The sequence below is a fragment of the Pyxicephalus adspersus genome, chromosome 8 (assembly GCF_032062135.1).
Source record: "Pyxicephalus adspersus chromosome 8, UCB_Pads_2.0, whole genome shotgun sequence".
Taxonomy (NCBI): Eukaryota; Metazoa; Chordata; class Amphibia; order Anura; family Pyxicephalidae; genus Pyxicephalus; species Pyxicephalus adspersus.
The window spans coordinates 70,240,121-70,253,627 of NC_092865.1; the positions used below are offsets into that span (position 1 = coordinate 70,240,121).

Consider the following 13,507-nt stretch of genomic DNA (forward strand, 5'->3'; position numbering starts at 1 on the left):
ATATATAAAAAATTAAAAACAGTTTTTAAAAATTACTGAGGCTTTATAATGGTCCACTCATACCTACATGCTAGTAAAATGCATTGTGTAATACCTAAACTTCATTATACTTAAAAGGCTCTCTGGAAAGACCATTATTTGGTCAAAAATATACAATACTGAATTGACAATAAACAGAAATATTCGCAAACATTAAAAAAATGATATCGGAAAGCAAACATTCTGAGCAAGAAAAAACATAGTGAGTGGAACTTTACATTACACTATACATTTACATTTCTTTGTAATTATTTTGTGCTGTAATTGTACATACAGATTACTTTATACATTCTCAAGATTAAACTTCTTCCCTGCTTGTAAGACAATGTTACACAAAATTAATAAACTGTAAATAAAGAAATTTTTTGAACCCTTGCCTTCCCCTCTTAATGTAAAGATGGCATTTTCCATAGCAGAGAGCAGTCCTGTACATATTGCACATTGCTAATAAACCTGATGCCCTCAACATTCAGCAGCTGAAGAAGAATTAAACCATTTCACACTTTACATTTAAAGCAAACACAAAAAGAATAAAGAGGTTACATATACCAATGGTTGTTCTAATTTTAAAAAAACAACTTTGTCCCATCAGCAGTGCAGAATTGTATGGACGGACTTCGGTCATACAGATACCGACTGTTGTACAAAATTATTGTGGGGGTCACGGTGCTGAACAACTAATAAATCTTTACGGAGTTGGAAAAATGTATTGTGCTTGGCCTACCAGTGAGTCATGACCTACATAGAGTGGTGAAATACTAATAAAGTAGAATTATAGGCTGCCACAACCTCCACTTCAGACACACGGCAGTGCAGCACTGAAGCAGTGGAGGAGTACAAAGAGTTGGCTGCTGGGAGCCTAATTGTATAGCAAACTCTGAATAGCAGCCACAGATGTAATGGTATCTCACATCTGAACATTTACCACATATAGGGCCACATTTTTTAGCTACAAATGATATTTATAATAGAAAATATATTTATTGCTGATGGTTATTCTGTTTAATGTTTATTCCTGAGCTCCATTTTAAATTTAGACAAATGAAAGATCATACTTCTTACATCTTAAACCGTGCATCCTGCAGAATAAATTTCCATGTTCTGTAATGTTTCCATTTTAGAGCAATACTGGTGTCTAAGACCAGGGCAGAATATTCAATTAGTAATTGTGTAAATCTACCCCTTTAAGGATAACTATAAATAACGTGGCACCAAAGATTGGGGGTTTTAGTTTAAATTATTATACCAAAAATGGAAACAATTAAAATGCAAGATAGATAAGAAAAAATATTCTCTGCTTTTGATCACTACATTGGATACATCTTGTGGTCGCAATGAGGAATAGTGAGAATCAACACTAAACAACAGGATCTCTATATAAACCAGGAATCTCTCACACATTCCATATTTTGTTATATGGTTTGGTGTCTGTTTCATTACAGAAGAGCATTACCATCATATCCCCACCTCCTAGATTGTAAGCTCTTCGGGGCAGGGTCCTCTCCTCCTCCTGTGTCACTGTCTGTCATTTACAACCCCTATTTAATGTACAGCGCTGCATAATATGTTGGCGCTATATACTGTTAATTAATAACAATATTATTAATAATATTCTCCTTCAGTTCCTTTTTTTAAAGGCAGTACCAATCAAAATCACATCCCAGTCTGAAAATTGTAATCATAAAGAACTTTTATATTCCTATACATTCAGAGGAAACCTAACTATTCTATCTAACATACCTAACATGGTCTAATAAAGCAGAGAAGACTCTGTGAGAAGTTTTACCAAGTGAAACTATCCTATGTATGATATTTATCTATTAAGTAAAACTATTCCATTTATACTATACTATAAAACCATATATTTAAATGCCTCGATCACACTGATATTTTAACTCTTTTATATGTTCAAATTGTTACTATTTTTTCATATGTGTAATTAAAAAATTTTGAATTTTAACTATATCCAATTGTGGTATAATAATCTACTTACTAATAAAAACCCCAATCTTTGGTGCCACATTATTTATAATGTTTCCATTTCACAAGCCGTCTAAGTTTAACCTAATTTGTGTTTTCATAAAAACCTAAGAATAAATATGGAAGCTGCTATCCATAACTTCTATGGCAGTTTGCAAATCCCATATCTTCAATACTCAGACTGTCTGAACTATAGAAGTGAGAACAACCATATACAAGAACATCCATACACAAACTCATATATTCAAGTCGGTAGGAACTTCTAACGGTTTCTAACTCTCTTCCAGTGTTTAAAGGTCAATTCCAGGCTGAATCATCTGGATAACCATTGCAAATCACATTGGCGATCTATATGGCTTCAAAGGTGATCCTTTAAAGATAAGGAACCATTTGGTGATTTAACCAATCAGTGCCCATATAAAACCAAAGGGTAATATAGGCCACATGCACTCAGAATGGAATCTACATGTAAGATGACTTTTGTGGCCAGTATTGCATTAACTCCTGAATTCGTCTTTACACAACCAACAAAGGTGGATACTGATAATGTGTTTGTTCCTTTATGGAAAATAGAGTTTCCATTAGCAGGGTTAAAAAAAAAAATGATAGTTTGAAACTGCAACTGTCTAGAAACCATGGCCATCTGTTAACCCATGAAATATATTTCAAGCTTTCAGATAAAATGGAGTGATAAAAAAAGAACATATTTTACAGTATGAGTGCCTTAAGTATTTTTTTGTTTTTTTTAAACGAGAGGATACTGGATAAAGTCCCAACTCTAGCAAACTTTTTTTTTTTAATAAATATTATGGGGAAGGGTAAAGCCTTGTACAAATATCAGATGATTGTCACTGGTAACAATCTTTGTGATCGTTTCCAGCAACAGATAAAGGAATGAAAGAGCGCTGGTCACAAATCACTATTCCGTTCATTAGGAGGAGAGAGAGAAACCACTTCCCTGTATTTGTCTCCATAATAGTGAATAGTGCTCTTTCATTACAACATGGCAGATTGATAAAAGGTGTTGGGGGACCGCTGTACACATCAGATTTGCCGGAGCTCAGCAAGACCAATCGTCTTGAGACAATAATCTGATATGTGTACGTAACTTTAGACAGAAGAGACTGAATCTCTTGTAATGAGATTTTGTAAAATGGGAAGGCGTTATCTGTTTTTATTAGTTCTGTGTTTTCCTGTCCTAGTGACATGAGCACACAGAAATAGTGAGGGGAGATCTTACTAGTAAATAAACAAAACTTTAAATACCCGACAGATTTTGTTAAAAAAAAAAAAGTTGCCTGAAGTTTGGACTCCCCACATCCCCACCCAATTCTGTTCCACAATAAAATGAGTTGATAATTAGAGTTTCACATTTTGTAACCCCATCAGCTGCCAGAGGGTCCTGCAGTGCAATGGAGGAAAGGGACATTATCACATTTCCGCTAAAGATGATTTGGTACAGTCTTCAGAGCTTCTTCACTTGTGCGATCTACATCAACATTCTGAAACAGAAAGAAAATGGCCAGTTAGAAATTATGAAAAGGTTTTCCTGAAGTTTAAGCCAAGCAAGAAAAGATAGTAGCACTTTGATATGCCTGGATAATTATATTTGAATAACTCGGATTCTTTGGAATATTTAGCATAATTAGAAAAAGTGTTACTAAGAAAGGAGGTCAGTAGCAGGCAATGTCTGTGCCTTCAGGTATCTGCCTTTATAATCATAATATCATTACATACCATCATTCTATTTCTGCACATGGAAAGAAATTCCATAACTTCTTCCTGTGCCCCTTTCAATTCTGAGCATGCCAAGCACAGCAGCAGATTAGCCCACTCAGCGGTGTGGAATGCAGAGGGCACAGCTCTCTAAAAGCATACACAGACAAGGAATGTAGTCCTCAATTGTATATGATGATCATTGCTTTGCTTTAGTAAAGTATATGCTGTTGAAAGTCAGTTAGTTCCCTTTACTCCAAGAAATCCAGAATCCTTAGTTTTACTTATGCTTCGGGCCTTGGTGATAGTTTACGGATAGAGGTACTGGGGTTTCTTACAAAAGTCTTTGTGAGCTGCCAAATTTAAATAGACCGCCCGCTCATGAATGCGGGTGGCGGCCGGCCCCATGTATGCGGGTGACTGCAGTATTCAGCATGAAAATTAGTATAATTTTGGGATCCTGCATGGGCACTTGCTTTTCTTCCAAAGCTTCCCAACTCACAATACCACAAGCTGCTTTTAAATTACTGTTGATTTTTATGGGAAACAAACCATTTTGACAAACAATATTTCTAATAGTGTGTACCAATTTTACACTTTTTTAAATTTATTTAGTTCCTCTTCATACAGTGCTACTTAAAAGAAATAATAAAAAGCATAAATTACTACATTTGCATGCAGAAATCTTATATGCAGGCTTGGCTCTTTACAGATTGATTATGATTTTGATGTAGATTGACCTAAATAAAACAATTATTTGAAATGATTCTTTTTGTTCGATTAAATAGGACTTTATAAAGATGATCCATAATTATGTAGGGATTGATGTAATTTGATAAAATAGAATAATGTGTCAGCAGTAACATAAATAAAAAAAAAATGGCACCAAGGTGTGGATGATCCGGGGAGTTCAGGTACAGTAAGCAGGGCTGCCTCAGGTGATCGGAATATGTCTACGTTCTATGAAGCAGAACCACAGAAAACAATTTGTATTATCATGGTCATGAAGATGCAGAAATCTTAGTAATAAAAGAGCTCATATTTTACTTGGCACCAGAAACAAACTGACCATGTTGAAACATTTGTTATATATGCATGTGGTGCAAGTAGATAAATGTATTTTTTTGGTTATACATACTCAAAAATTAGCTTTATATAAGGAAAAGGGGAGACTGTTGATGCTTGTGATGTGTGCAAAATAAAAATGTTCACTTATTAAAAAAGAACAAAGTTACAAATCAGAGGCCATTGGGTAAAACAATACAGACCATTCAAGCACGGCTGTTCTGATGACTGGTAGCTAGCCTATTCCAACATAATGCCATAATCCACCAATGGATATTACATGGCCAATGTAGCTGGGGGTCATGTGATCAGTAGGAATTTCATCAATAAGTTGATATTTACTTTTTTTTTAAAATTACTTTTATAGCATGGAAAATATTGGATTTCAAAGCATTTTTGGGGACTGGTCCAAGACAGAGCTTGTAAGGAAATCTACAACTTCATGTGTGTTTAGGAAGACTACTAAAATAAACTTAGACAATCTGGTTACCTTACCTTATACATGAAGCTAAACATCATATATACTTGAATATAAAAGGAGATGCCCCCTTTTTGGTTTCTACTCAGATCATACTAGTAGATGGTAAAGTGTTTACACGTAAAATCTATAGGCCAAGCCCAGAGCGTGATTTTAAGGATTTTCTCCTTTTATATAAGAGGCTTTAAAAATGACACACTGTGTATTTGTTTAGGTAAAATTATTAGCACTAATATTGATCATTGTTCTGACTGCAGTGACGATCACATTTTTGTAGCCTAACTTTGTACTCTAATATTCTAAATGGGTAACATTTCAGTTTATATGGTAGTTTGTTTTGGGTAAAAGAAGTTTCACTCTATGTCAAAAACAAAACATTAATGGGTGAATATTTTTCAAACATTGCAAATGATATGTCACATACCTCTGGCTTATCCCTGTGTGTGTTCACTGCATCAATATTCAAACTGATTTCTTCTATTTTGCAACCTGTGCAAAGATAAAAGTTTATATTTAAAAAAAATGGAATACTAAAACTTTCTAAATAAATATTCCTCTTATGTGTAATGTAAGCCTCTAGAGAAAACAATGGAAGCTAAATTTTTTTAATGCTCGCTGTATGACCATCTGCAAGTTCAAGACAAAGAACATCTTAAAGTTTGTCAGCATGACAACTAGGCAAACTACAATGTTCTTTCTTGGCCAAACAATTCACCCAACATATTTTTTCAAGCCTCGATACACACTACAATTACCTGGAAGGAAACAAAAAAAAAAGGGCCTGCTTGACCGGTAGGTAAGAAGCCGAACCCTGAAAAAAACTTAAAAGAAGAACCAAAAAAAAATAAAACAGAAGCATTGCCATTATGTGAACAGCACAGGGACTTACCATATGCTACAGGAGTGAGTTTCAAGACAGTGTGCAAGGGGCACTTGAGGTAAGGCAGCACATCTGTAAAATAACATACAATATGAGGTTAAGGATTTGTGACGCCTGGCGACCCAAAGTCCAGAAATGTGAAAATCAAGCATATATTTTTGATAGGTGGTAACCGGTACTTTAACAAACATTTACAATTTGTGTAAAAATATATTTAAAAAAGCTACACAAATGTAGCACCTACTCGCTGTAAAAATAATCAAAAAGAGCCAACACAGGGATGCAGGGATCCTCACAGACCCCACCCAAAGTGCTTATACCTTGGAATTAGGCTTTTCAGTGCAAAACTTGTCAATGTCCTGGGGAACTTGCATCTCTTGTGTTGAACCTCTTTAACCCCCCTAGCGGTATTCCCGAATGTGACTTGGGGTGGATTTTCCAAGCAAAAAGAGGTAATCCGGAGCCACACTCGGGGTCACCTTAAACATAAAAAAACCCACTTACCCTATTCCATTGTCGTCCCGTCCCCTGTCCTCCTGCTGGTCCCTGCAGCTCCTGGGGACACGTCTTCTTTCTTCGATCTTCTCCCAGCATGTGCAGAGACGATTTCCGGGGTTTCCTGGTGACGTTGTTGCATGCGTTGGTGCGGGCGGGAGGAGCAGCAGGAAATTCAAATAATTTTGTATTGGATTCATTCCAAAATAGCTGTATTGAGTCCAATACAAAGAGACCTTTATATAATATATATATATATATATATATATATATATATATATATATTATTAAACAGGATTTATATAGCGCCAACATATTACGCAGCGCTGTACAAAAAATAGGGATTGCAAATGACAGACTAATACAGACAGTGATACAGGAGGGGAGGACTCACATAAAGGGGCGGTGCTGCACCCAAAAGGGTGTTGCACCTAAAAAAAAAAAAAAATAGAGTTGTCTACTCTTCTACGTAAAGTAAAAAAGTTGAGTTTAGGTACGCTTTAAATAAATATACGATGAGCAAGTCTGTACTTTCACATTTATAAATAATTTTAGGTCAACTGGACATAATATATATATTTATTTTTTTTTTTTTTACATGTTTCACTATTTGTTTAACAGATTTTTTTTTTAAGTTTAATTTTAAATATTGGACATATTTCGGTGAGTTCTGCCTTAATATTATAGGCCTACAATGTAAGATAAAATTCCATTCAAAAAAATGTAAAGCTTTTTGCATGGAAATACGGACAGAATTAGAACACCTTTACTGCCGCCATCTTCTGTCTTCTCTTCCATCTTCTTGCTACGTCACCTGATCTTGCACTGCACAGGTGGGAGATCGGGTGACAAAGCCGCCGTGAAGGAAGAAGCGAGATTGGCATCTCTGTCCCCTTGGTGAAAAAAATGCCCCTTCTGCCCATGGCCAAGATCAGGCATGTGCAAAAGGAGCAGCCAGAGTCTCTCAAGATGCATGATGTAGGTATCCTGGAGGGCTCTACGCTCCCATTAAGTCTTGATCGCCGCTGCAATCAAGACAAAGGGGCGGTGCTGCACCCAAAAGGGTGTTGCACCTAAAAAAAAAATAAACAGCAACATTTTACTTTATTTAGAAGAGTTGTCTACTCTTCTACGTAAAGTAAAAATGTTGAGTTTAGGTACGCTATAAATAAAATATACGATGAGCAAGTCTGTACTTTTACATTTATAAATAATTTTAGGTCAACTGGACCAAGCAAGGTCTGTGGACTGAAATCCTTTGTAGTGGGGAAGGTTTCTGGCTCTCTTTAAAGAATTTGTTACAAATAATAAAATAGACAGCCAAAACTTTGCACATATATAATACCTATTGATACCGACAGAATAAAGTTAACATAATATGTAGACAGCACTTCCCCTTTAGTCAGTCTCCCCCCGCCCTCCATCTTTCCAGGTGTGTACCTGCACTTTTATCCAAAAAGTAGGCCAGCAGGCAGCGCATGACAGCTTGATGGCAAATAACCAGCACATTCTCCTGGCGTTCCAGTTCCATGATCACAGGTTCAAGACGTTGTACCAAGTCCTCATACGACTGGAGAAAAAGAAAAAGGATAGTTCAACGTTCTCATATTATGTCTAAGATAAAAAACACACACACACCATAAAAAATACATACAACAAACTAAGAAGGGAAAATCCTCGAATGAATGAATGATTAAGGCTTTTATTAAGGGGTCAATCCATGAATGACCCCTTAATAAAAGCCTTGCAGTTTTCAGATTCAATGGTAAATGAACCATTATTGTTCTAGGATAGGGATTCCTCGCATTGTCGGATGCAATATCATAGATCATTTGGATTGTAATTTTTATGAAAATTTCAATTTGAAGCCTTGGTCTCTGATTGTAAAGACTGTAGATACCCTTTTTTTTAGTAGGATAAAAGAAGAAAGGGGGAAAAAAAAAAAAACTTTCTTGCCAATAATAAGCGATATATTCCTAGGGGAGGGAGATTATAGGCAGAGAGAGAAGAGAGAGGTTTTTCATTTGGGGAAGAGGGGTGAGTGGCAAGAGGAAGGTAGAAATCCCAACTAGAACACTATCAGGGCCGTAAAATTTTGAGGGGTATTGACATTATTTCCACGTGCTAGCCCAGTGCTATATACACTGTGTTCCCCAAAAATTAAACCTACCCCGAAAATTAGGGAGGGATACCAAGAGAAGAGGACGGAAGCAGCCGGAATGCACACCGCGGGATCGGAGCACGGTATCACATATGTGGCCATGTTCTGTATTGTGTGAGGGCATGACACAGGGCATATTACACACGTGTTTTGTTATTGTTAGCAGTAGCAGCAAAATAAATGCCCATGAGCAAGTGTAATGATCAGCTCCTCTAGAAAAACAGAAGTTTTGGCAGATTGCTGGTATGGGGCATTCATTTGTGCCCAACACAGCGCCTAGGAGGAAAGACATCTGCAATGATCTTAGAGAAGAAGTTGGTGCTGCCCATCAATCTGGGAAGGATTATAGGCAATTTCCACTTTTCTACAGGGAGAAATAATATTCACATGTTGACACCCCATGATCAAACTGTGCAAAGCTCAGAAAAATTGCTAAAACCCCCAAATCTCTATCATCTTTTCAAATGTACCCCCCGTCTTCTGTTTTTTCAACCCCTCACTACTTCTCACCATTCCACATCCCCCTCCTATTGTGCGATACTTCCCCCAACTCCTAGATTGTAAGCTCTTCTGGGCAGGGTCCTCCCCTCACTGTCTGTCATTTGCAACCCCTATTTAATGTACAGCGCTGCATAATATGTTGGCGCTATAAAAACACTATTTAGTAATAATCTTTACAGGCCTCAGTTAGCATGTCCAATGCTAGGTTATAACCTAGACTTGATAGAAGGTGTACTTCCTTTTTCCCATGAATGTAAAATAATAGGCATGTGTTAATGGTGTGGTCAGATATTCTGAAGCACAATTATTTGTTTATTGTTCCTATTCAAGTTTGTATTTAAGTAAAGATAAAGTCCCTTATTAAACAAAACTCAAAAGATGTATTACGGAGTCTATCAAAATGGACATCTGTCACCTATATTAATAAGGAAAGCTCTAATACAATTATACAGAGTGCCAATTAGTTAAATTACCTGTGTGTTTGCTATTAGTTGATGATATCCCATCTTTATAGCTAGGATTGTTATTTTTTGCAGTCATTAAGCAGGTCAGGTTAGGTAGGTAACAGCTCAGTGATAAACAGGACACAGCTGTTAGGATAAATATTTCCTGGGATGGCGTACATTAAAACGCACAAGAAGTAGCTGAGTCTGCAGTTGTTCCCATACACAATATGGAAACATGGACTTCACTGGCATGAATAGACTGAGGATGGAGTCACATCCCAGGACTTGCCTGGGAATAAAGAGTCTAGGGTGAAATATATCAAAAAGTCCCATGTCTGGCTCTGAAAGTTCCTCCTGCTGCCCAAGCACTGGTGTACTGGTGCATCAAAGATGATTACACACAATTCATTGCCAAATAATGGTAGAAATCTAGTATTTGGGAGCCAAGAAATGTCATGCCTTCACCATTTTTGCAGAATTAATCAGAAGGAAAAAAAAAAAAAAAAAACTGTCAGAAGAAAAAAAGCTGTAGTTGTTATAAACACCTTTTACATCTTGTCAGTCAGTAAGTGTCAATTGATGGGATAAGTAGAAAGCTGTACTCGCCAACACCCTGTTTGGTTAAATTTGATTATAGGAAACATCTGTTTTTAAGGTGTTTACAACAGTTTTTTCCCTCCGGGTTTACTGTTTACCTTTGTACCGTTTCTTGTCATTTACTGGATTTAAAGTGCCACGATTTTAAAAAAGAATGCAAAAGACTGTTTTTTCATTCCCAATAAAAAAAATCAATATAAGTGTATTTAGGGCATCCATGGAGGTATGCCCACAAAAGCAAAACAAATCAATGATAACAATGTAGTCATAAACAGCATGTAACAAACGGGATAAAGAGTCGGCCCTGCGGATGGGTTTATCCAAGGGGCTTCCCTGCAAAAACCAGACAGTCAATTGTCTGACTCAAGATGAGATGATACGGGTAATAACGGTCTCATCCCGACGCGTTTCGCAGATTGGCTTCATCAGTGGATGAACAGAGAACGTCAGAGCAGTTGTTGCAAAATGCAATTTCTTATCCTTATAAAGCACTTCAAATGGATGATCCTGCAGTCCAAAATCAAGATTTATGCACATGGTAATAAATCAATATTGGGATGACAGTTACTCCACTGTCAATCCCTGGGGAGTGTTGGTGGTATTGCAGGAAAAAGGGAATTTCCGACTTGCAATATGATCCTTGAACACAGAACATACATACCTGCTGCTCCTTTGTGCCAAGATTTTAATAAAATTCTGCAAAAATAGTGAAGGCATGACTCAGGAATGGTGGTGTAAGCACACATTTCTGGGCTCCTAAATACTGGATTTGTACCATTAGTGGGCAATGAAATGTGTGTAATTATCTTTGGTGCACCTGTACACCAGTGCATGGAAGCAGAAGGAACTTTCAGAGCCAGACGTGGGACTTGTCAATATGGTGCACCCCAGACTCTTTATTCCCAGGCAAGTCCCGGTAGACATGGAATTAAAGAGAGGTACAGTGATATTGTAGCTGAGCCCCACCCAGAGAGTTTCTTGCTAGCTCAGAGAGATTTGCTGCCACAACAGTAACTATCTTGTAGTAGGCCTAAGGAGGTTACAGGAGCTTTGTGACCACCTCCTTGCTGCATCTGGCTGGTTAGCTCCAATATCTTCAGGAATTTCACTTATGTCCACACAGACTGACTGTAGGCCTTGTCCACACAATATTAACTACTAAAGAAACTGCAGCCTTTTAAATGTCTAACAATTTAAAGTAAATGCAAGCTTAGTTTGAGCTTGTAGTTTGAACTCTGTGTGATCCAATCTAGCCCCTGTAAGGGCATCCTGCACTGAGGAACTCTGGAGGATTCCTAGTTCACTGGCTATCAGATCAGCAGGGGAAGTATCATTGTTTTACAAAAGTTTCAAAGTCGTAAGGTATGAGGGTATGCCTCGGTTCTGGGACTTGGTTCTGACCCGCGCTTATTGTGTTTTTATTTTATGCAATTTATTAAAGTTTATGTTTGGTCATGACAATATAAAAATGTATGGGCATGGATGACGTTATCTAAAACTGTATACAATTCACCTGTTTTATTTCTTGGTAGGATTTGTACTATTTCTTGACTGCAGAAGATTGTATGTTATGTACAAATTATTTTTATATTGTGTAAAAACCTTGTGGTTTTATTTTGTATCTGTGTCTCGTTATCCTTGCCTTCAATAAAAATTATATTAAAGAAAAAAGTTTCAGAGCCTTGCAATTAGTTCGGAAATCTATTGAGATTATTGGTCAGGTTGAATGGAATATTAATAATTGTAGTGAAGATAGGAAAACTATAAAGGCAGAAAAATCACTGGAAGCAAATTTGCATGTTCCTTATTGTCCCGTGGCAGTGGCAACCTGCTACGTGGCAGCAATGCTCATGCTATCACAACCAGTGACATTTTTGGATATTCTGACAAAAAGCTCACCAACCTCTCCTTTTGGATAGCGGTATCTGTATTTATCTTGGTCACGCAAAGCAAACTCCAAAGGGTAGGACTCCTGAATTTCTTCATAACGCATCTCCTCACATACACCCTAGTAGAAACACAAGAGGGCCATTTCTATGCATCAAATATGCATTTTTTTATTTCTCAATATATGCAAAGTCAAATAATGTAAAAGAAAAAAATATATATATATATATATATATATATATATATATATATATATATCCCCCTCGCCATCTGGATGATTTGCCTGAATTTCTGAAAACCTGTGACACACACTTAAATGAGGAAGTTATTATTTCAAGACAATGTGCAATTTACACATTGTTCTTGCAATAACTGCTAGAAGGGGAAACTCCTCCAGGTAACACTTTAGTATCAACTAAAGTTATCATACCACCGCCCTGCAGCCTGTTGACAGTGAAGTAGAGTACACCCCAAAGATACAACACAGGCCGAGCTGTCCGCGCCATTTGGTCAGAAAGGCAATTACAGAATACCAAACTTTAAAGCAAAAAAGTTCTGACCAATGCGAAAAAATATCAGGGGCACAGCTATTAAAATATCTAAACTCTGACAATGAATTATGATTTGTATTTGGTTAGGAAAACATTTTAAATCATAGGCTGTGGAAGGACACTTACAGCATCGATCTCATTTAGGGTTTTCCACTGTTCATATGGTACACCCAGGGCCTCTGCTGTCTGTATTGTCCTCTTCATCTGACTTGTCCACACTTTCAGATCATGGATGTTTTGTTCATGGATGTACTTCGCCAAGCATTTAGCAAACTAAATAAAGAAAAAAAAATGCTTTGAATTGTGCGACAAAACATTAGATCTTCTAGACAATTATAAGTGACACAGATGAGACAACAAAACATACATACCAGACATCTGTCTAAGCCCAAGGACACCTACATACAATTTGTAAGCAGTTTAAACAGAAGGGATTGTTTTTCTCTTACATAAAACTAAAATTACACTTCAAGGAAAGGTACATGCCATGGGAGTGGAAACAAAATTAGATAGAACGCATCTTTTTAGGTTTCATCTGACGGAAGTACAATTTTAAAATCATTGGGAAATGATAAGCAAGGCGATTGGGAAATAAGAAAAGTTCTGCAAACCATGTTACAACAGGTTGAGGATGTTACACCAGGGATGTCCTAATTACATGGATTGCACCTGATAGAATGTTACTTCCCTATTCATAACTGCATCAATAAA

General features: G+C 36.9%; 1 protein-coding gene across 1 annotated transcript in view; it reads right to left on the minus strand.

Moving 5' to 3' along the window:
* Positions 1–22: 22 nt before the first annotated feature.
* The window catches only part of LOC140337360 (6-phosphofructo-2-kinase/fructose-2,6-bisphosphatase 4-like), a 31,182-nt gene continuing 17,697 nt past the window's right edge, over positions 23–13,507 (minus strand). The window contains 6 exon segments of the mRNA XM_072421085.1: positions 23–3,521; positions 5,703–5,767; positions 6,168–6,230; positions 8,094–8,223; positions 12,262–12,366; positions 12,923–13,178. Of these exon segments, the coding sequence (XP_072277186.1) occupies positions 3,462–3,521; positions 5,703–5,767; positions 6,168–6,230; positions 8,094–8,223; positions 12,262–12,366; positions 12,923–13,178 (679 nt within the window). The 3' untranslated portion in view covers positions 23–3,461.